Source organism: Diospyros lotus, chromosome 6 (genome assembly GCF_014633365.1).
Source record: "Diospyros lotus cultivar Yz01 chromosome 6, ASM1463336v1, whole genome shotgun sequence".
NCBI classification, from domain to species: Eukaryota; Viridiplantae; Streptophyta; class Magnoliopsida; order Ericales; family Ebenaceae; genus Diospyros; species Diospyros lotus.
The window spans coordinates 1,885,221-1,909,633 of NC_068343.1; the positions used below are offsets into that span (position 1 = coordinate 1,885,221).

Consider the following 24,413-nt stretch of genomic DNA (forward strand, 5'->3'; position numbering starts at 1 on the left):
GCCAAGGTGGGGCCAATAGCATATCAATTGCAGCTACCAGAATGGGTGATTAGCCATTCGGTGTTCCATGTTTCATTGTTGAAGAGAGCTACAAACCCTGTTGATCCTACTCAGACAGACTTACCACCAAATGCAGAAGAGGTGAAAGAGGTAATTGAACCCTGCGCTATTGTGGAGAAAAGAGTGTTGTACCAAGGGAAGTTACCTCTAACTCAAGTATTGGTTCAGTGGTCTCATCTTCATTTGGACCACACTACTTGGGAATACCTCCCAAATCTTTTGAAGCAATTTCCCTGAGCTGTGGGACTTCCCTAAATTCTTGAGGACAATAATTATTTCAAGGGATAGGGATTGTTACGACCTTGGAGATAATCTTGTAATTACTTACCTCTTATAGACTGTTGGGGAGGTTAGGAGGTTAAAAGGCAGGAAGGACAATTGTAACAGCTAGAGTAGGATGTTAAGCGGTTAGAGGAAATCATTGTATGGCTAGAGGTCCTCTTAATAAGAGACCTACGACACTCAGGAATCCTGATTGATTGAAAGAATAAACTTCCTCTCTCTCTCTCTCTCTGTTCTCTCTCTCTCTCTCTCTCTCATTCTACAATTGGAATTACCAAATTGCCAGCCCTAATTCAAGGGCTTGACACTATACAACCCATGACAGTAATATCTCTAGTCTCTATCAATTATTACTACCAAAATAGTATGCAACAAACATGCATTATGCAGAAATTTAGTAACCCAAGTTTGAACAGACTCAACATCAGTACTAGTGCAGTACTCTTAATAGTCAAAAACATATTTAGAATCATGTATGGAATACTGAATTTCAGTTTTATGCAAAAGAAATTCACATTGCCCTACACGAGAAACTTATTCATTTATTCTCTCTCTCTTTTTTTAATTTTTCTGTAACTAACTTATTCTTTCTCAAAAGGGAACATATTCACCTTAAACAAAGGGGTTTAAGGTGAATATGTTCTTGCAATAAATCAACTTGTGAAACCTAAATAAAACTAAGCATCTACAAGCATGCATTGAGACTGAAGAGTAACAATCAATAAGATACAAGTGGTGATGACTGCAATAGGCATCCATAAATAAGTTAATGCAAACCTCCTTGCTCCCATCAATTTGAGGTTTATACAATATAAATTCATGAAATTTGAGATCATCAACAATATTTTGGCACTTGACAACACGCCCCCGCAGAAGTATTTTGAAGCTTTGAGGTAGCCTTAGGTACAAAATGGACAAGTATACCTGTTCAGCTTGAAAAATAACATAATTCAAAACCAGCAGTAAGGAGGCTCCTTTGATAATTAACTTGCCAACCTAACAAATGAACTTACACGGAGGGAATAACGGTATAGGTTAGCAATATGCTGATCAGAAACTGGATTTGGGTAGCATCCAGTCTGAAGCAGCTTTGGATCTGCTTTGACACGGATATCCTACAACATAGGATTAAAGTTAGACAAAGCAGTTCAAATTATTCAAAAGATCCTATAGGAAGAAGTTAGAGCAAGTAGATGAAAGGTACCTCCACGTCAAAATCAAAATCTAGCTCCATATCCCCATCTTCATTTAACCAAAGGTTGTATATAACAATCTTTGTTCCATGATACCCTATATCATCAAACTGGCTATTGGGTTAACAAAGATTGCCTTAATAAGGATATGCAAATGTGCAAAATTAAGCTTACTTTGTACAGATAAAACAACAGACAGACAAAAAAATAGATAATGGCACGAGAACATACTGATCCAGAATTTTAAACTTCACACAAATATTCAATGTTTATTTTAAATCTTTATACAGGTTTTACATCTAATGCAAAGCTAACAAGAAGCCTTAATGTCATGTAAAGATTAGAATAAGCTATGAAGTATCCCTGTTTCTATATTCTTTATCTTACTTTCAATGTTCATCTTGTGGAAGAAGGTATTGTGGGTAATATGTATCAAATGTATTTCTCATGTACTAGGAGGTAAGAAAATGGTCCGGTGATGAATTCAGCACCAGAAGCATGAAAAGGAAGAAGAGGACATGGAGTGAGTGGTGGCTATGACTAAGGAGACTATGGGTGTGGAATTAGTGGTGAGTCGTCTAGGATTTAGGATTTACAGTTTTGGTGGTCCAAAATTCCATAATGCACTTAAAAAGGGTGATGGAGATCAAGAGTTCTAATTACTTCAAAACTTTATTATTTTAGTTATGCAGGGGTTTAGTTATTCAAGAATTAAAGTTAGTTAGGACTAGTATGTTATGTTTTTGTTTCCTAGGTTATTTTAATTCTAATTTAACAGGGTTTTGCAAGTTTATAAATATCTTACTAGTAATTATTTAGATTTGGAAATTGATTATTATATCAAATATTGGTTATGTGCCTCTGTTTCTCTCTGCCCTTACAAAAGATATAATTATAAATAGAGATGATTGGTGAACTAGATTCATATGGCAGACACCTCCTAGTGGGATTAAGTCTTGGTATGTTGTTATTGTTTGTTGTTTCTTCCTTGTAGGAAATGGGGACACATGATCTATAATTTATGGGATCCCACAAATTAGGGAATCATGTGTCCATAATTTATGGGTTTTACTTTTTATCTTTGTTATAAATTGGGAGCACTGGCAGCCTTAAAACCCTCCAAGAAACCGATCAAACACCCCTCCAAACACTCACAACTCACCGCCCAACACACCACAACACAAACAGTCAATAAATAACAGAATTTAAGTAAGAACAGAACACGAAAGAAAACATTCAAACCATATAAAAAGACAAACTTTTATCCTGATTCATGCCAATTGAATTGGCACTACATCCAGCCTCTAAGATCCTCCCGAGAGCAGTCTTTATTTTCAGAAATCGATCAGTACAGTAGTGGCCCTTCTCTCCCTTCTATTCCCAAGCGCCCCAATTGTTTTCCCCCAAGATTACAAAGCTAACAGCCCTAGCCTTTCTCTTAGAAACAATCAGCACTCATTACAAACAGAAAAATGAGAACTCTCTCACCATTTGCTACCCCTTGCCCTCTATTTATAATAGTGGGTGGATATCCCAATGAATATTATTAGATATTTACAGTTTAACCCCCAAACTATAACTAATTACAGTTTGGGTTATAACTTTTATCTAAAATCTTCAAAAGGAACTCTAGCGAACTTCCATCATTCACTGCTACTATCATCATCTTCTTCTTATACCATATACTCAAGACAACCTTTAACAATCTTTTAGTTTGAATAATGGGGGGATTAGTGAGTTATTTTGTATATAAGATGTTGTAGGTTGATTAAGTTTGGGGGTGTGAAGATATCATTGTTGTTTCTATTATCTGATTATATGGTATCTAAGCCACCCGCAGCCGCCGTCGATCTACCATTATTCTTGCAGATGAGTCCGTCATTGCTGTCAAAACACCAGGAATAGAGAAGATAAAGGGTCTCATGTTCGTCATTCCAACGTCGTTGTCGTTGACCTCGCGCAGCCACCATCGATCGCCGACTTCACCGCCTTTCTCTACCACTTTTTGTGACCACCGGACTTCACCACCATTGATCGAGCTTCTGCAGCCACTTTGTCCATCGTTGTCGCCGACCTCTAATCAGTCAACTCCTAGGGCCCAGCCACCGTTGCAGCCTCCACACGCCGCCCTTCAGATCTATTAGCCAAGACTTTTTTTGCTCTAATCTCCCTCTCAGGTGCTCCAATCGCGACGATGTCACCACCATTGGACTTGTCTCTCTCAGCCCATCCAGATCCCAATGGTTTCGTCGTTTGCCGTTGTCGGCCGCCAACCGTCGCCATCCATCATTGTCGTTGCTCCAGCAAGCTTATGTCGCTGCTTACTGCTCCTTCCATCCTGGTCCTCTTCTTGGGTTTTTTGTGGTAGTCTATTGGACCGTCATCAACCTTAGATCTGAACTTCAAAGTATCAAATTTGGTTTGCAACAACCCACTAATTTCAAACCAACCGATCATCGTCGCCAACGTGAATTCCAATAACCACCATTATCGATCAAATGACCACTTCCACTTCATCCACAACGGAATCGACTAGTATCCCGGCTATCTCCAACCCTCAATTATCCTTAGTACCTGATCATTCCTGAAAACCCCTCAATACAAATCACCTCTCATAAATTAAATGAAAGCAATTTTAGAGAGTGGTATCAATCAATATTACTCGTAATCAAGCGAAGAGAAAAAATGGGATATTTCACAGGAGCAACGACAACACACCTCCATCAAATTATGTCAGTGTATGGGAAGTAGAAAACTCAATTGTGACGGCATAGTTGATAAACTCGATAGAGCAAAAGACTGGACGCCTGTACCTGTTCTACCAAACAGCAAAATAAGTGTGGGATGTAGTGAAAGAGATGTACTCAGACCTTGAGGATATATCTCAAAGTTTTGAAGTTCGCTCTAAAATTTGAAACACTCGACATGGTATATTATTTGTCTCCAAGTACTTTAATACGCTCTCAAAATTGTGGCAGCAAATCAATTTGTTTCACAATGTTGATTGGAAGTGTTCGGATGATGGAGCCTATACAATAAGATGGTAGAAAGAGATTGAATATTTGATTTCTTACAAGGCCTGAATCAAGATCTTGATAACGTTCGAGAATGTATACTTGGCACAAAGCCTCTACCTAAACTGAAGGAGGTGTTTGCTGAAGTCCGACATGAAGAAACAAAGAGAAAAGTGATGTCTTCTCTAGTACAAAGCTCATCCACCAAAACAGCAGTTCAAGGATCTGCTTTAGCTGCAAATCGAAATAAAGGATACAATACAAAAAGTCATTCTGGAAAGGATAAGCAATTGTGGTGTGAGCATTGTAAGAAGCCCAACCATACCAAAGATGTGTTGAGATATTCATGGCAAGCCCCCAGATTGGAAGTTATGAAGCCAGAGGAGAAAGAATGCCTATGTGGTTGAGATAACAATTGATGCAGCCTCTCAACCATTCTCAGCAAAGCATATGGAAATTCTCTGAAAACTGATGACTTACTCATCAGTTACAGCAGCCTCCAAAATTGTCCCATCAATCTCCACCAGCTCTGTAGCACTTACATCCAATAAATGTATTTGTTCCTTATTGTCATGTAAAAGCTCACATGATACTTGGATACTGGACACAAGTGCTTCTGACCATATGACAAGCTCCAATACAAGATTCAATAACTATCAACCATGTAAGGAAAATATTAGTATTATTGTAGCAAATGAGTCCATGTGCACAACAAAAGGGAGAGGAGATATAGAACTTAATGGGTTGTAGTTAAATTTAGTTCTTCATGTTCCAAATCTACAGTGCAGTTTACTTTCAGTGAGTAAATTAACCAGAGATTTGAACTATTCAGTAACATTTTTCCCTTCTGGCTGTAAATTTCAAGATTTGTCATCGGAGAGGACGATTGGAAATGCTAAGGAACGAAATGGTCTCTATTACTTATCAGGTGTTGGTTCTCCTTCAAGTCCAAAGTTACTTACTGTTTTTTCCTTGTTTTCTAATTCCAATGTTCTATTGTGGTATCATAGATTAGGCCACCCTAGTTTCTCTTATCTAAAGCATTTGTACCCTCATTTGTTCGTTAATAAAGATCCTTCATCATTTCAGTGTGATCATTGTGTTCTCCTTCAAGTCCAAAGTTACTTACTGTTTTTTCCTTGTTTTCTAATTCCAATGTTCTATTGTGGTATCGTAGATTAGGCCACCCCAGTTTCTCTTATCTAAAGCATTTGTACCCTCATTTGTTCGTTAATAAAGATCCTTCATCATTTCAGTGTGATCATTGTGTTCTCCTTCCAATCCAAAGTTACTTACTATTTTTTCCTTGTTTTCTAATTCCAATGTTCTATTGTGGTATCGTAGATTAGGCCACCCCAATTTCTCTTATCTAAAACGTTTGTACCCTCATTTGTTCGTTAATAAAGATCCTTCATCATTTCAGTGTGATCATTGTGTTCTTGCCAAACAAACCCGTGCATTTTATCCACCTCACACATACAAACCTTCTACTCCTTTCCATTTAATACATAGTGATGTGTGGGGACCATCATGAGTGTTCAATTTAACCGGGGAACGATGGTTTGTTACCTTTATTGACTCGAGTATGTCGGGTTTACTTGATAAGAGAAAAATCCGAAGTAACTACAATTTTTAAACAATTCCACAAGCGTGTCACAAATGTTTTTCAATCATCTATCCATATTCTTTGAACCGATAATGGTAGAGTTTTTCTCCCATTAACTAAATGAATATCTCCAAAAATATGGGATACTTCATCAAAGTTCATATGCGTATACTACTTAACAAAATGGGGTTACTAAGAGAAAAAAATCGTCACCTATTGGAAGTTGTTCAATCCATAATGTTTGTTAGTCATGTTCCATACTCTTTTTGGGGTGAAGCCATTCTTACATTAACATTTCTTATCAATCGTGTTCCCTCCAAAGTCCTTCAATATCGAACACCTCTCAATGTATTGTTATATGTCTTTCCTTCCTCGCAGATTCATAATTCTCTTGAACCTCGTGTGTTTGGGTGCGTGGTATTTGTCCATAATGTTCAACCCAACCGGGGCAAGTTCGATCCTAAAGCTCTCAAATGTGTCTTTCTCGGTTACTCCTCCACACAAAAGAGCTATAAGTGCTATCATCCTTCTACGAAATAGATCTCGTGTGATATTTCCTTTGTTGAAGATCAATCCTTCTACCCCCAAGTTTCTCTCTAGGGGGAGAAACTCAAGTAGACAAACATTGGGAACCCAATTTCTTAGAGCCCTTGCCTTTGATCTCCTCATCTTTTCCTTCCCAATCTGATTCTAAGTCTAAAAACGATAGTGATGTAGGTCAAGGGGAAGAATCTAACACTATAGACCCAAAACCAATTCTTGTTTACTCTAGGAGATCACAAACTCCAATGTAAACTCAAGAGTATAAATCGATGGTAGATCCCATTACTACGGGTAACCGAGAAGATGATGAAAAAAATTAGCCATGTTGTGAGGAAGAAGAACCTATCAATAACATTGATCTTCTGATTGCCTTAAGGAAAGGGGTAAGATCTTGTACGAGAAATTCCAAGTATCCTATATCAAATTATGTTGCATATACTAAGTCATCAAGAACTTTCAAAGCCTTTGTTGCAAAGATTGATGGGATTCAGATTCCTAAAAATGTTCGTGAGGCTCTTCAAGATCCAAATTGGAAGAAAGTTGTACTAAAAGAGATGAAGGCGTTGAATGATAATGAAACTTGGGAGATGGTGAAATTACCAGAAGGGAATAAAACAGTTGGTAGTAAATGGATCTTCTCAATAAAGTATAAGCCAGATGGAACTATTGAACGGTATAAGGCAAGACTAGTAGCACAAACCTTTACTCAAACCTATGGAATAAGAAACCTTTTCACTAGTCGCCAAGCTTAACTCAATCAGAATTCTATTGAGTATTGCTGTTAATTTAGATTAGAGACTACACCAGCTAGACATTAAGAATGTTTTTCTCAATGGCACATTAGAGAATGAGGTATGTATGAGAGTTCTTCTTGGATTTGAAGCAAAGGGAGATCGAGACAAGGTACGTAAGCTAAAAAAAGGCTTTTTATGGTTTGAAACAATCACCTCGAACTTGGTTTACACGGATCAATACTGTTATGAAGGATCTTGGATACAATCAAGGGCAAGCTAATCATAGTAAAGAAGAACAAGTCAAGAAAACAAGCAATATTCATTGTATATGTTGATGATATGGTGATCACATATGATGATGAAATGGAAATTGAAAATCTCAAAAAGAAACTTCAAGCCGAATTCATGGTAAAAGATCTTGGGGAACTTTAACTTAGATACTTTCTTGGAATGGAGGTTGCAAGAAATCACAAAGGGATTTTCATTTCATAAAGAAAGTACACACTTGACTTACTTAAAGAGACAGGAAAACTTGGGTGTAAACCTTCTAGTACACATTTGAAATGTAATTGGAAGCACAAGGTGTCAGATAATGATCTTCCAGCGAATAAAGAGAGCTATCAACATTTGGTAGGAAAACTCATCTACCTATCACTCACAAGACCAAATATTGCCTTTAATGTGAGCGTGGTAAGCCAGTTCATGCATGCTCCCACAAAAAGGCACATAGAGGTAACAAACCAAATTCTGAGGTATTTAAAAGAAAGTCCTGGTAAAGGGTTATTGTTTAAAAAAAACTGGAGTCGGGGATGATGGTTTTTCAGATGCAGACTGGGCAGGAGCTGTTGGTGATAGCAAGTCAACCACCGGGTATTACACAAAAGTTTGGGGTAATCTAGTGACATGGAGAAGCAAGAAACAATTTGTGGTTGCTCGAAGTAGTGCAGAAACAGAGTATAGAACCATAGCTCAAGGAACATGTTAACTCATTTGGATACAGAGATTGATGACAGATTTAAACATGCCAATAACAGGTTATATGAAGTTGTTTAGTGATAGCAAATCAGCTATTAGTGTAGTCCATAATCCAGTTCAAGATGATTGGATGAAACATAGAGGATTAATAGAGACTTCATCAAGACCAAGATTAAGAATGGGAATATTGCCTTGTCCTAAATTCCTACCAAGTCCCAGGAAGCTGATGTTTTAACCAAAGTACTTTACAAATCAAGTTTCGATATCTGTATTTATAAATTGGGAATGATTGACATCTATTCTCCACCTTGAGAGGGAGTGTAGAAAATGGAGACACATGATCCATAATTTATGGGATCCCACAAATTAGTGAGTTATTTTGTATATAAGATGTTGTAGGTTGATTAGGTTTGGGGGTGTGAAGATATCATTATTGTTTCAATTATCTGATTACATTCCTCTTCTAATCTTCTTCTCCGCTCATTCTTTTCCTCTTCCTTTTTCTAGGCTACCGAGAGGTATTAATAGATTTATGGAAAATCAATGGTCTAGTCTCAAATTGACAAAAGGATAAATGCAGAATGGCATACAATGTGATCATGTCCTTCTAAATAGGAAAGCCCAAAATGATGTACTACTGCATCAGCGCAAAAAATTCTGATCCAAAATAGATTGAGTATGAAGGTGAACAAATTTAGGTGGTGAGATCATAAGATGGATTTCAGAATCAACTTCTTCATTTCTCCAGGAAGACCAATCTACTAATTTAGAGGGAAGTCTAGTATGTAATGTGACGTAGAATTAACAATTACAAGCCTTAATCCCCCTAGGTGAGGTCAGCTATATGAATTATACACCTTTAGCCATCTCTCCATCTTTGGCTATATACTTTGTAATGTTTAAGGGATTCCCACTAAGTTTTCTTTGGTCTTTCTCTCGTTGTTCTACCACAAACTTCTTTCATAACATCCACTCAACTCACAAGTGAATCTAGCATTCTTGATTTGTCCAAATCATCTTAATCATGATTCCAACATCTCATCTTTAGAAGGCATCATTCTTGCTTCATTTCTTATGATCTTGTTTCTTATTGTCATTTTTTGTATAGTTGCACATCTACCATAACATTCTCATCTCAACTACGCTCAAATTTTCCAAATGTTAGCGCTTAACTACCTATCATTCTAAGCCAAAGATAGTCTCATAATTGTCCAACTAAACTTTTCTTTTAACTTTAAAGGAATCTATGATCAAATAAAATGTTGAACACACTTCTCCACTTTAACTATCATATCTTGATTCTATGAACATAATTTTTCTTCTTTTTGAACAATTGATCCAAGATATCAAGATTGATCATTTTTTCAATCTCCAGGTCTCACTATAACATCATCTACACTTCTATTTTAAATGAACTTAAATTCAACATACTTAGTTTTTAAACCTACTTATTTTAAAGCTTTGGATTCTAAGGTGTTTTTCCATAATTTAAGTTTATTATTTACGCTTTCTTTTGTTTCATCAACCAAGACAATATCTTCTATAAATCACATTCGCCAAGGCATTTCTTCTTGGATATGCTTTCTGAGTTCATCCATCACTAAAAGGAAAGAGGTAGGAATCAGTCCAAATCCTTGATATAATCTAACTGTAATTTCGGAAGTCTTAGTATCTCCTCCATGTTTCTACTTGATAATATGTCTTTAGTAACTTGTATATAAGAAAACCTGAACCCTTTTTTTCTCTAACACCTTCTACGTGATTCAATATCTTAACTAGGTCATGTTGTGACAGAAAACATTTTGTTTTCCATTTCAGGTTTAACAACTACTAGGAAAGACATTTGATGAAATCTTAAGAGTAATATGCAGCATAATTATAGAGTGTATAAAGAAAACACTAAAAATATGCAGCCTTCTGTCAAGGTGAAAACGATAACCATTCTAGAGGAAGACAATTAAACAAGATGGATCAAAATCCTTCTATCCAGACTTGTAGAGTTGACTGATGGTTTTTGTTAATGAAGGTCATGAGTCCAACAATGCCCATGTCATTACTATAAATGGAATGAACATTGAGAATACTTGCAGCACTGATGGCTGGTGATGGTCCCAAAGGTAGCGTCACATATCCATCACAACTATAGTGCTATTACTATTCTTGATAAACCAAATTCAAAAATTCAAAACGCCATGCAAGCTTACTTGCTGCATCAGCATTTCTTCTGTTGAATATGGAGACCACTGCAGCAGCACAGATAGATTAGCTGAAAAATGTGCTTCACCATGAGAAAGTATGGGTTCCAATTTCTCAGTTGATGCATTCAGTTCATAATCCACCTGTAATTTTTTACAAACATGCCAATGTGGTGAGATAGGAAATTTCCAAAATTAAGATAAACTTAACAATTTCAAAATGGAATTTTGTAATATCTGATAAAACAATAGTGGGGGGGGGGGGGGGGGGGGGTGATAAAACCCATATACAAAAGGGATGCAACAAGAGAATAGAGTACAATCTCTTTAGTCTTTATACATCACTGACTCATTGGACTAATTGGATAAGGAAACAGGTTCCAAATTCTAATCCTCCAAGATAAAACATGTAGATAACAGTTTGGCTCAAACCGATTTCCAATTTCTCAAAAATGGCTATTGATAAAACTCATCATCAACACCACCTTATCCTAACCAAATTAGGGTTGGTAGCATGACATTCATAATGTTAATTGACTTTTGAAAGTCCCATTGGCAGTCCAAAAAAAGAACATGGCAAAATTTTACACTGGATGCCCTTCCTACCACAACTCTCCAGTGAGGGTAGGATGAGATAAAGTTTCAACATCATCTTCATATAGAAAGCTTCATGAGATGGTGGTGAGTGAAGATAATTGATATGGTCATGTTTCATCATATGGTTGATATTGTGAAACCAACCTGTACAATTTGGAAACATGAAAACATTTACATGTGTTTTTATACAATGATAAGCAGAGAGTAACTTATATTTTGGTTGCTATTAGCCAATTAGGTACCATTTGGTCTCTAAGGGAAAATCCCCAACAGGTGGTTCACGCATATTGAAGCATGCCAGATGTGTAATAGACATAAAGACAGACACGAGCAATTTAAATTGCCATAGTTAATCACGGATTCTACATTTAGAACAAACTGGCAGAGGAAAAAATAGAAAATCCTTAGGGCAAAAAGGGAACAGCTCACCAGTGGTACTACTATTCTGTCGTGGTTTGTTTGTCTTAAAAATGTGTAGGAGAGAAGTCCAATGCTTTCAGTAAGTGTCCTGATCATTAACAAAAATCAATTTAATGAAAATATAAAGTTAATGACATGTGACCATATACACCAATCATGCATAGGAGAAACTTCTTCAATTCAATCGGTCAAAAGGTAAGTAGACTCAACATAAAGGAACTTGGATCTTAATCTGATTTTAATTGTGTCATGGAACAAATACTTCAAGAAATGATTTCAGACAAGGTAGATTAATAATCAACCACACATCTATTCTTATAACATATCTTGTTATATCTTCCTCTCTTCCGATGTTTAAAGTAAAAATGTATTTCGGTAAGAACAAACAGCAGACGAATAAGAGTCAAATTTTTCCACTCAGACCTCTTTCCCATGTGACGGGTAAACACGACAACATCTGCCCCAAGTCTCATTGAACTTGTTTTGAACCCATTTCCATCTGAAAGGCCACTCAAAGCAATTAGGAATAACACAGAAGAACAAAAGACAAAAGGAAACAAAGCAGTATCCATACACTGCCCAATGGCGGATTTCAGTTTCTTTTCAGAAAATCCAAAGCTTAAGCACTGCCTTAAAATTACTGGATCCATTCCACCACCATCATCTACAATCAAACATAATGTTGCAGATAAACAAATTGAACGATAATTTCACCCTTGTCCATTAGCAATGAAAAGTTGCTAATATTGTCTTGGCAACAAATTTGCATGGCCAAAGAAAGAGCGAAAGACATAATTACCTTGAATTAGTAAAGCAATGCTACCATCCCTTGGATTTATGATCTTATCTACCACAACAAAAGTAGCCCCATTTTTTATCTGCTCCACAAACACAGATCAAGGTTATACAGTACTTTAACAAAAGTAGAAATATAAGCATTGCCACTGAGTTCACAATATGATAAAGAAAGACAACGCAGGCCAAGGTCTCTTCTCCCCATTTATCCAACCTAGATAACATACAGTTACTCATTTAGGCCAGAGGTGTCAAACAGATTGGGCCAGGACCAGATGCAAGTTGCATTATGTAGACTACATCCAATTTGGATCTTGTACAAATACAGGTTTAGGGAGTTTGCTACCCTCCCTTGTTCCAAGTTTGGAAACACTCTCCTCTCTCACTCTCAAAGTTACATTCAAATAGTTACTCAATTTTGTTTTCAAATTTTAGCATTGCAATATTTTAGTTATTAATTGTTGCATAAAATTTTCATCTATACTATTCCCAACATTTTTTTTCATGTGGCCTGTGATATACTAAGCTATCCGATGACTATAGTGGAACTGAAATCTACTTTTTCTGTAGGAAACAAGGCCTTGAATCCAATTAGGGCAAGGCATGCACCAAATGCAATGGAAACATGCATCTACTTCAAAATTGGTTCGATGTTGACAGCCAACAACAATATTGTCACGATACTAATATGTAGAAGTAGAGATACCGTGTTAAAAGGGGAGCATACATGTGCGGTAGTTAAGGGAAGCAACTAAAGAGGGCAATTATGTGAATAAAACGGTTGGCAGAAATGTAATTGCGGGATCCTATATAAAGGACCTGAACACATGTAAGGAGGCATCCAGATATTGAATTGAAATCATTCTCTTATTTCCCTCTCAATTCTCTCTCTCTCTCAAATTCTCTCTATACTCTCTCATCTCTTCTCCCTTCTCTTATTCTCCAGAATTCTAGAGAATTCTGGTCAAATCTCCCAAGATCTGACAATTTGGTATCAGAGTAAATCTGGGCCAAGGGAAGTCGATAACAGCAATGGCGGAGGCCCGGAGGGAACTCGAATGAAGAACTTGGAGTCAAAGGTGCATCAGTTTCATTTGACGATGACCGACTTGCAAGCTCGAGTAGAGTTGCTGGAAATTGGATTCAATCTCAATCACAAAGCGATCGTGGCAATGGATCGGAAGATGGACGCATCGTTAGGAGGTTTGGAGAGAAGATTGGATGGAATCAGGGATGAAGTTGGAGCTCAGATCAAAGACTGAATTTCATGGTGATGGTTACGTGCCAAAATCAAGTAAGCTTGTCACCTAATTTTCCCCCTAGAGAAAGAACCGAACTGGTGCTAACCGGGCAAGGAGTGAGGAATGAGAATGTCGGACTCTCTGAAATTGAGATCGCTCTAAGAGAAGAAAGGGATACGGGAATAGATCAAAGGCGGGAAGGACCGATTACAGTTAATTAACCAGGGTTTCCTATGCCTAAATTAGAGATTCTCCTGTTTGAAGTAAGTAATCCCAGGTGGTGGGTAAGAAGATGTGAACGGATGTTTGGTTAGCACAATGTTCCAGAGGAGCGTCGAGTAGCATTGGTGACTGCCTACCATAATGATGCAGGGGACACCTGGTACCAAGGGTGGTCACAGACTAGAGGAGAATATCAGGGGAAGAGTTTGCTAAGAAACTGTGTGAGAGATTTGGAGATAGAAATAGAATGGACGTGGTGGAGGAATTTAATAAACTCAAACAAGAAGGAAGAGTGCAATCTTATCAGGCCTGATTTGAGGAGCTCAGATCCATAATGGTCACCCTAAACCCCCACCTCTCGAAGGCATACTTTGTCTTCAATTTCATGAGTGTGTTAAGTGAGGAGTTCAGGCCTATGGTCAAGATGTTACGACCTGCAACGGTGGAACAGGCAACTAAAGATGCTAGACTACAGAAGGTTTTGATAGAAGCCATCATGAAAAAGCAGAGACAGTAGAGTAGGGGAGTTGGTATAGGGTCGGCAGGTCCGATGGTGAAGGGGTACAATAAGGAGATGGTAAGGGTGAATCCAGGGCAGAGAAGTATGACAGTTACAGCACCTGTTTCTGCCTCAACAAGACCAAATGGGAGGTTCACGGATCAAAGAAGGCAACCAGGACTCTATTTCAAGTGTGGTGACCGATATTTCCCAAGACATCAATGCAAAAGACAACTGCTCTTGCTAGAAGGGGAAGAGGAAGAAGTAGAAAATGAAGGAGAAGGAGTAGAAGAAATGGTTGAAGTAGTAGGGGATGATAACGGAGAAATATCGTTGCACGCCCTTAGAGGGCTAGCCAACAATAAAATTATCAAGGTGGAAGGAAGGGTTCAAGAGGGGATCCTAATTGATAGTGGGAGTACCCACAGTTTCTTGGACGAGGGTACTACCAAGAGACTCCAATGCAAGCTAACAGGGACCCAACCACTATCTATGACAGTGGCTAATGGCCATAGAGTGCTAAGCAAATCAGCTTTGCGGATTTTGCTAGGAGATGCAAGGGGAATTGTTTGAGACTAACCTGAGGCTGCTTAAGCTAGGGGGTTGCGATGTAGTACTCGAGGTGGATTGGATGAAACAATTGAGCCCTATCAGCTTTGATTTCAATCGGATGAAAGTAACATTTGAAAAATGAGGGAAAGAAGCTAACCTTACCAGTAGCAGAGAGAATGGTACATGCAAGATGATCACAAGAAGGAAATTTCAGAGACTGCTCCGAAGTAAATGAGCCCAGGTAGCCCAACTATTCTCCATACAAACACTGTAAGAGATAGAAGACGGGAATGAGCAAGACGGGGAGCTGAAAATGGTTACCCGCACTGTAAATTCAAACAACCCAAAGGTACCATTCTTACACCAACTTAATATGCTTTTGGCTAAGTATGAGGACCTATTTGTAGAACCTAACTCCCTACCTCCCAAAAGAACCTTTGACCACTCAATCAACCTTAAACCCAACTCCGAGCCCGTTAATATCAAATCTTACAGATACCATCCACACCAAAAAACTGAGATTGAAAGAATGGTTAAGGACATGCTTCAACAGTCCTTGATCTGACCTAGCCAAAGTCCATATGCTTCCCCTGTCCTCTTTGTCAAGAAAAAGGACGGAACGTGGCATTTTTGTATAGACTATCAACAGCTTAATGCCTTAACCGTAAAGGAAAAATTTTCCATTCCCATAATCGAAGACCTACTCGATGAATTAAAGAATGACACCTATTTTTCCAAGTTAGACCTTCGTTCAAGCTATCATCAAATTTGCATGAATGCTGATGATATCCACAAAACAGCCTTTAGAACCCATCATGGCCATTATGAGTTCTTAGTGATGCCTTTTGGGCTCACCAATGCCCCAGCCACTTTTCAATCCCTCGTGAACCAAGTTTTTAAACCTTACCTACACCACTTTATTCTGGTTTTCTTTGATGACATCTTAATATACAACCCAACTTTCATCAACACTTGAAACACCTAAGGACTACATTTGAGGTTCTCATAAACAACCAATTGTATATTAAGAGGTCTAAATGTGATTTCAGTCAGAAGCAAATGGAGTATTTGGGGCATGTTATATCTGAAGCAGGGGTGAGTACCGACCCAAGGAAAGTGGCTACTATGATGGCTTGGCCAAGACCAACCAACATTAAAGCCTTGAGGGGTTTTCTGGGCTTGACGGGGTACTATAGGCGGTTTGTAAAGAATTATGGAGTTCTTAGTCGACCCCTGACAGAGCAGTTAAAAAATGAGGGATTTCATTAGGGGCCACAGGCAGAGAAGGCATTTGAACAATTAAAGATAGTGCCCCAATGCTCAGGCTACCAGACTTCAGTAAACCATTTATACTGGAGACTGACGCATGCAGTACGGGAGGGGGAGCTATGTTGATGCAAGAAGGAAATAGTCAGGCCTTATCCCCTAGACATCTGGGCCTAAGTATATATGAAAAGGAGCTTTTGGCAGTGATAATGGTAGTTGAAAGGTGGCGACATTATCTGGAATGAGATCAGTTCATCATTAGAACTGACCACGAAAGTCTTAAATTCTTATTACAGCAGAAGCTTCATACCCACCTCCAAAGGAAGGGAATGTCTAAGCTTATGGGTCTAGACTACAGCATACAATACAAGAAGGGAAGAGAAAATGTAGTTGTTGATGCCCTATCTAGATGCCCAGAAGAGGGAGAAACAGTCGCCCTTACTGTGGTCACTCCCAAGTGGTACCAGGAAGTCGAGGCAAGCTATGAAGGAGATGACAAAATGAAAGTGTTATTGGAACAGCTGATTTTAAGCCCCGAGGGGAAGCCGGGGTATACATTGCATCAGGGGATATTGAGATACAAAGGCAGAGTCATAATTGGTGGGAATAAGGAACTAAGAAGGAAGAGACTGAGTTCCCTTCATGAGTCTTCAGTGGGAGGGCACTCGAGAATTCAGAACACATATCATAAGCAAATTTTTTATGAGCCTTACCTCAAAAAATGTGACTAAGTATGTGATGGTGTGTGACGTATGTAACATATGCAAATATGAAACTGTGGCCCCACCAGGCTTGTTACAACCCTTACCCATATCTACCCAAGCTTGGGAGAGCATCGGTATGGATTTTATTGAGGGTCTTCCAAAATCAAAAGGGAGGGATTGCATTTTAGTGGTGGTGGATCAGTTCACTAAGTATGCACACTTCATTGACCCAACCCATCCCTACTCCGCCCGAGAGGTAGCTAGAGCCTTCTTGGATTAGGTGATGAAACTACATGGGATCCTCGGGTCAATAATTTCAGATAGAGACAAGATTTTTACAAGCTTGGGGAGCTGATGAAATCCCTAGGGGTGAAGCTTAAAATGTCTATAGCTTACCATCCTCAAACAAATGGCCAGACAGCAAAGGTTAATCAGTGTGCAGAAGGCTATTTGAGGTGCTTGTGTTTCTTACATCCTAAGGGGTGGCATAAATGGATCTCCCTGGCACAATGGTGGTACAATACCAGCCACCACGCATCTATCAAAAGAACCCCCTTCAAAGCACTATTTCAATATTGGCCTCCACTACTTCCGGCAATGGGAGAGCACACCTCAATGGCTACTGTGGAGGCCTACTTAGAGAAGAGACAGAGAGTTTTGCAACAGCTCAAAGAAGAGTTGGCATTGGCACAAAATCGCATGAAGCAGTACGCTAATAAGAAGAGAAGCGAAAGGGAGTTCAATGTGGGGGAAAGAGTATACCTCAAGCTCAGGCCAACCCATCTTAAGGCCATTGTGAAGGGTCAGGTGAACAAACTAAGTCCCAGGTACTACGGACCCTATGAGATTGAGGCCAAGGTGGGGAAGGCAGCGTACTGACTACAGCTCCCTGAAGGAGCCAGAATTCACCCGATATTCCATGTTTCTTTGCTCAAGTGAACAGTGAGAACACAACAAACATCCTCCAATTTACCACAGCTCTCTGTAGACACAGATGTCACGGCGGTGCCCAGCTCTATCCTAGACAAACGAGTATTGTACAAGCACGGGGCTCCTATCATCTAGGTATTGGTGAAGTGGTCAAATCTTCCCCCGAAAAATAGCACCTGGGAATATTTTCCTGACCTGCTAAGGCAATTCCCCCAAGCAGCCAGCCTACTTAGCATTCTTGAGGACAATAATGACCCCAAGCCGGGGGGAAATTGTCACGGTATTAATATGTAGAAGTAGATATATTATGCTAAAAGGGGAGCATACATGTGCGATAGTTAAGGGAAGCAACTAAAGAGGGCAACTATGTAAATAAAACGGTTGGCGGGAATGTACTTGCGGGATCCTATATAAAGGACCCGAGCACATGTAAGGAGGCATCCAGATATTGAATTGAAATCATTCTCCTATTTCCCTCTCATCTCTCTCTCTCTCTCTCTCTCAAATTCTCTCTATACTCTCCCTTCTTATTCTCCAAAATTCTTCACAGAATTCTAGAGAATTCTGGTCAGATCTCCCAAGATCTGACAAATATGTGGGCACTCTCGGTGATACAGGCAACTCCCAAGATCTCAAAGGTGGCAAACGAGGACCCAGTATTTGAAGAGTGAAGATGAAATATTTTTGTACATTATCAAAAGTTATTTTGCTACAACATTTGGATAATGCAATAATTTTGTATATGTTATTTAAGATGTTATGCATTGTAAATTTTGTCATGTGGTAAATTTATTCTTCTAAGTGAAACAGTTTTATGTATTATTTAATACAACAAGTTGTATTATGTAGTCTTGTTTATGATTTTTCAATAAAATAATCAAAAATATTACTCAATAGTACATTTCTTTAAAAAGTTATTTTTTAAGAAATTTAAAATAGCAGGCCATAACAGGTCAATGCATGTGGCAAGGCCTAGATAGTGCAAATCATCCCAAAAAGGGTTGTTTCAGCCTGACTTGAACAATTTAAGACCTCTAATTTAGACAATTGAAAAGAGAAAATAAAAAATAAAAAGAAACTGAAGACATACAACTGTTAGATCTTGACGAATCTGACAAGGAACTCCAAAGAATTCGCGAGAATTCTCTAGAATTAGGGAGAATTTGGAAAAGAGAAATAGAGAGAGAGAGAGAGAGAGAATTGAGGGAAGAATTAGAATGACTTTGATTCAAATTTCAACATAGCCTCAATATAATTGAGCGGTCCTTTATATAGAGAGGATCCCGCACTTCCATTCCCACCAAAGAGAAGTTTTATTTACATTAGTGCCCCCTTCTAGAATTAGCTACCCAACTTCCTAACCATGCATGTGACAGCCCGCCACTTGCATGTCTTATTCCCTTGTTTATGGTTTATATCATGACAACAACCCCAACAGGACTAAAAGTTGGTGTAATTAGGAAACTTGATCCCAAAAGACAGGATCAACTACATGAACTTAGCTCTCCAATAATATCTATCTACGACTACATAGTATATACTCCGTAGGCCATCATATCACATTAGCTTAAGTGTTTCCCACAAAGTTTTCTTTGTTTCTAGTCTACCTCTTTGGCTACAACTTCATCCTTTTCATCTGCTCTTCCGACAATGTCCATTGGTCTTCTTCGTATGTCCAAAACTAACTTAATCACAGTCCTGCGCATCTTACCTTCAATACTTATTACATATAGTCTAATTTATAATTTGTCTTTCCTCATAAGACAGTTTATCCAATAAAAAATGAAATCTCATTGCATGTTTTCCATGTTGATTTATACAGTCCAATAGACTATTTTGACTATCCTACAAAATTAAACCTTTCAAGACATTATAAAGTGTTTCCACTACAATAACTGAAAGTTTACCTCATCAACTGCATTGTCAATCAACTCCGCTACAGCTGCAAGCAGAATATCAACAGGGAATGAACAACCGTACAGATCGAGCGATAGATTCAATGTCAAAAGATGTTATTGTTGCATTAAAGGAAAGGCATAATGCAATGAAAAGAAAAAAATAAACAAAAAAAACAAATGTACCGCCAAAGGCCCACTTATGTGAGGTGGCATTGGAGTGAAGGAACATAGGGTGCACGTGCAGATAATTTTTCCCATCTGCAGAGCATAAATAAAAGGAGCAGCTTCAGTAAGCAATTTGATCAAATAGCAGAGCACAGATTCACAATTTTTTAGAACCCATGTACTTGATAATATTCAGATCCCATAAAACCAATTGGAACAAGAGAACAATAATAGGCACATGAAATAGTCATATCACACATGGATTAATATCCTACTCAATTTTTGTTTATTTCTTTTGTTACATAAGGTACATGATATGGACCAAGAAGAAGGAAAGGAAGAAAATAGGCAGTTCTTATATGTTAAATTTCACGAATTTATACCAGAAAGTTGGGGTTTAGGACGTTGCCCTCCGTTATAGTTGCCAGCTTTCCAGAATTGACGACAGATTGGGGCTGGATAAGAGGAGGGCATGTGAGAAGGAAGTGACTCATCAACAGGGTGATGGCCTCGATCAAAATCAACAAAGTCACTTTGGCTTTGAAAAACATTTGAGCTTCTGCTCTCCTTGGATTCCTGTCTCACAGAGCATACTGTATCCCAACCAAAACTCTCTATATTAGTGTTTCCTCGTAGCTTAGTTGTTCTCGGAATAGAATCCAGGCCGTTTTTACTATCAGCCACACTCGACTGATCAATCTCTTCATCACCAAGCAAATCTATGAAGTCTGCAGAGCTCACCATGGACGCTAGAGAACAAATATAACTGCATTTAGACGGTTAGCAAATAAACAACTGAAAAAGAGAACAAATCATGACCAATGAACAAATGCAGAACTAATTGAACAAGCTCGATGAAGCAACTACTTTAATGTGAGTGCCCCTAAATTGTATACATTTTCAACATGATGAAAGATGGTGAATTAAAATCAAGTCATACAACAAACATGTACATACAAGCTCATATCATATGGTTCCCGTGCCATGAAAGCAGCAAAAAATGAGAAAAATAACACCAGAAATAGCTTTCCAGGAGGCTCAATCCAAATACAACTTAGGCAGCTTGCTCTGCCGACCTAACACCAAAATAAAGAAGTTCACATCCATGAAAATGACAATAATGTATGTCTAGTGTCTTAATTGGATTCCCTACATCCCCACAGAACTTACTCCAAGTCAAAAGGCCTGCATCGCCTCAATAACCCTAAATATATGCAAAAACAGAATGTTCATGAACTGCCCAACAGTGAAGAGCGTTCTACAGAGGTCTCGCAACATTAGCTATAGTGTCATCTCCCTATCCCTTATCGATAGTCTACTGGGATCACATATGCGTGGTGTAGGTCACGAGTGTGTTAACTTGGGTCACATTGAGATGTGAGACTTCTGGCCAGACAAGAACACAACCCTAAAGGTTTGTCATGACCCAAAAAAAAACCTTCATCTAGCACTTTTGGTGAGACCCTGTGTTGTTACATATATAGACCAAAAGGTAATCGTTGAATTGCCTAAACAGAATCGAACTGGCTCAACTAAGCGGGCCAACACATAACATTTGAAGGATGGATGATTCCAGTAATCAGCTTCTTCATCATCGATTTTGACACGAACATATGGACGCAGAGATGCCATAAACCAGTAGAAATTTGTGAAAACTGGAATACAACAAAATCCCAAACAGCAGTTCTCGTGAATATGAAAATAAGGATCCCAAATCTAGCCAAAAAAACGCGTGGAGGAGTCCAATTAACGCCCAAATAACTTGAGATCATTGGATTATAATGAATCATAATAAAGAATGCGCGCTTTCCAGGGAACTTTGCAGAGAGCATAAGATCATTGTTAACCTTTCAAAACTCGCTTGCTCAAACCATGCAGACGAGGCTAGGAAGCTCCGGGGACGACGGACGAAGACGCTTGTCTGTCATTGGCGAGAAAATGCCGGGGAATGACCTACTCATTGTGGCCGAAATATTAGAAAAAGGGAAAGAAGTGGCTGCAATATTTGAAATAAAGGAAAAAAAAAAAGTCTAAAAGGTGCAGCACATGCGGTGCAAATAAGAGACACTTATTAGCCACCCACCTCTCCATTTCCCTTCTTATTATATTATTATAAATAAATCATTTTCTATTTTTAATTTACTTCAAAAAATTATGCATGCACACTTCCTATTTTCTTCTCTATTTTATTTTTATTTTATTTATTTATTTTAATAAATTTTAATTATATTTATTTTACTTGATCTATAATTTTCATATATACACAAAATTAATAATAAAATACATAAAGTAATAATTAAATACACAAAATAATCAGATACACACATCTATTTCACTTCGATCTATTTCACTTTCATCGTCAGCTACTGTAGTTGTTCGTCGTCAGCTGTTTTCTCCTTATTTCAAATCTATGAGTAAGCCGTTAGGTGGAAGAACAACACTGTGATAAATTTATTAAGCAATATTTGACTCTTCATCTTTGTTGAGCAATTTGAAGCTCAACAAAAATTTAACTAGTAACAAGACAAGTAAATAGCACTTTTGGACTATAAATTGTGAGGATGGTTCTCCAAATGTTGACTTGACAAGTATTTTACCTCTATGTTAAAGATGGCCTTAGAGGTGTATAAATTGACCACTCCAACTTATTTGTTAAGCACTGGTATCCATTTGGAGAAAAAAAATAGAGAGGTAGAAAGAATTATTAAGAGTGTTTTTGTTTTTTTTTTAAAGAGATTTTTTTTTTTTTTTTGTAATTTAGAGAGAAAGTTATAGTTTTTATTATTTCTTATAATTAATTTTTTTATTCTTGTCTGTGGTTTTTATTCTAATTTATTTGAAAAAAAATTATATAAAATTTATATATTATTATTATTTTTTTCTTAAATTAATAACCGTAACCCTACTTTAATCCAGTGTTAATTTACAGCACTCTTCGCTTGTACATTGAGAACGGGTTTGGAGCATTGGAGAACGACGGCACCGAGAGACGCCTTTATATAGCAAGCTTGGGAGGGTGGAATTTAATGAAAAAGGGTTTCTTCTTCCTTTGGGAAGCTTTAGCAATGGAAAAAATAAAAACTCATCCAAAAGTATTTATATTCATTTTATTTCATTTGATACAAAATTGGCATTATTTTTATTTTTTTAATTTTGAATTTTATAATAAATTAATTATTATATTTTAATTGTTATTAGAGTCATTTAATTTTAATTTTAAATCAAACTTATTTTCAATTTTAATTCATCATTAAATTTTGTAAATTGATGGTGACGTGATTTGGTTGTTTTAGTTAAAAAGTTTTGATTCAAATTTAAAATAGAAATTAAATTTTAATAAAATAAAATTTATTATTATGATGAACAATAATTGACTATATAAGACAAGAGAATTTTTGAAAATGTATTAAATATATAAAAGAAACATTTCAATGACTAAGATTAATAATCTTCCTGCTCACAAACACAAACACATGCATACACATATACACACAGGCACATATATATATATTTATATACACACTCACATATATATATATCTATATACATTGGCTGGCTGGCCTGAAGCTGTGGCGGTGGCCGGCGGCACCGATCGGCCATGGCTATGCAGCGAAGCAGCGGCCAACGGCAAGAGCAGTCATGCAGCAGCAGTGGTCGGTTATGGAGACTAGTCGAGGTCTCAACGATGGTGGAAGGCGATCGCGACGAAACGGCCAGAAGTATCGGTGGCTAGCGATGGCCGAAGCAGCAGCGGCGGTCGGTGGCTGGAGGCGCAAGGGACCAGCTACGGTGGTTCTCGGCCGATGGCGACGATCGCGTGATGGTCAACGTTGGTGAGATTGGCTACAACGATGGCCAACGGAGGCCTAGGTGGCACTAACCAACGGTAGCTTTGATGTAAGTGAAGAATAAGAAGAAGGATGAAAAAAAAATAAGAAATAAAAAATGAGAAAAATGGGGAAAAAAAATAGTCGAAAATTTCAAGAAAAAAATTGAAGAAAATTTTAAAAATTAATTTGGGGCTCAAAAATTGTGTCAGAGGCTCGAAAATAAAATATGGGCTCAGGGTAGCAGCCAAGAAGACTTCGAGCTAGCGAGAGTGCATGCAAGCCGAGAATTGGTTGTTTCAAGACAAGTTCATAACCTTTTTATCGTGTTCTTCAATCCCTATATAAGTCTCTGTCATTTTACATATTTTAATCATTCCTTTACCATGATTCAGTTCTATGCATTAATTATATAAATGTGTATGGTAACAATTTTATAACATACAAGTTATTGTTAAGTCTCTCGACGGTGGGCTTAAACTAAATATGTAACCCCTAGTGATATTTATTTCTAATCGCCGTGGGACTTCGTATCACCCCTATTTCCTTGGAAATGATATCGTACTCACTATGGAGGGTTGTGTGTGCTTTGGGTTTTACGTATAACTGCACTGGCAGTCAAACAATCTATCGCTGATCAGATCGCTCAATAATTTGGGTATCGACAAGGTTTGAAAAAAGAGACATTAATTATA

General features: G+C 37.9%; 1 protein-coding gene across 6 annotated transcripts in view; it reads right to left on the reverse strand.

Annotated features, from left to right (window-relative positions):
• The window catches only part of LOC127804855 (protein MICRORCHIDIA 6-like), a 30,786-nt gene extending 8,884 nt beyond the window's left edge, over nt 1-21,902 (reverse strand). For 3 of the 6 annotated variants that reach the window (XR_008023757.1, XM_052341905.1, XM_052341903.1), the window contains exons 1-12: nt 21,739-21,893; nt 20,275-20,657; nt 19,910-19,984; nt 19,736-19,770; nt 12,419-12,497; nt 12,194-12,283; nt 12,043-12,118; nt 11,629-11,707; nt 10,612-10,746; nt 1,547-1,645; nt 1,356-1,457; nt 1,120-1,266 (exon numbers count right to left, since the gene is read on the reverse strand). Coding sequence is in view for 5 of the 6 variants with exons in the window: in XM_052341905.1 (XP_052197865.1) it covers nt 1,120-1,266; nt 1,356-1,457; nt 1,547-1,645; nt 10,612-10,746; nt 11,629-11,707; nt 12,043-12,118; nt 12,194-12,283; nt 12,419-12,497; nt 19,736-19,770; nt 19,910-19,984; nt 20,275-20,635 (1,278 nt within the window). In the remaining variant the exon portion in view is untranslated. Of the gene's footprint in view, nt 1-1,119; nt 1,267-1,355; nt 1,458-1,546; nt 1,646-10,611; nt 10,747-11,628; nt 11,708-12,042; nt 12,119-12,193; nt 12,284-12,418; nt 12,498-19,735; nt 19,771-19,909; nt 19,985-20,274; nt 20,658-21,738 lie in introns of all 6 variants that reach the window. The other 3 variants (XM_052341906.1, XM_052341907.1, XM_052341904.1) reach the window with 2 other exon arrangements.
• Between the last annotated feature and the right edge of the window lie 2,511 nt (nt 21,903-24,413).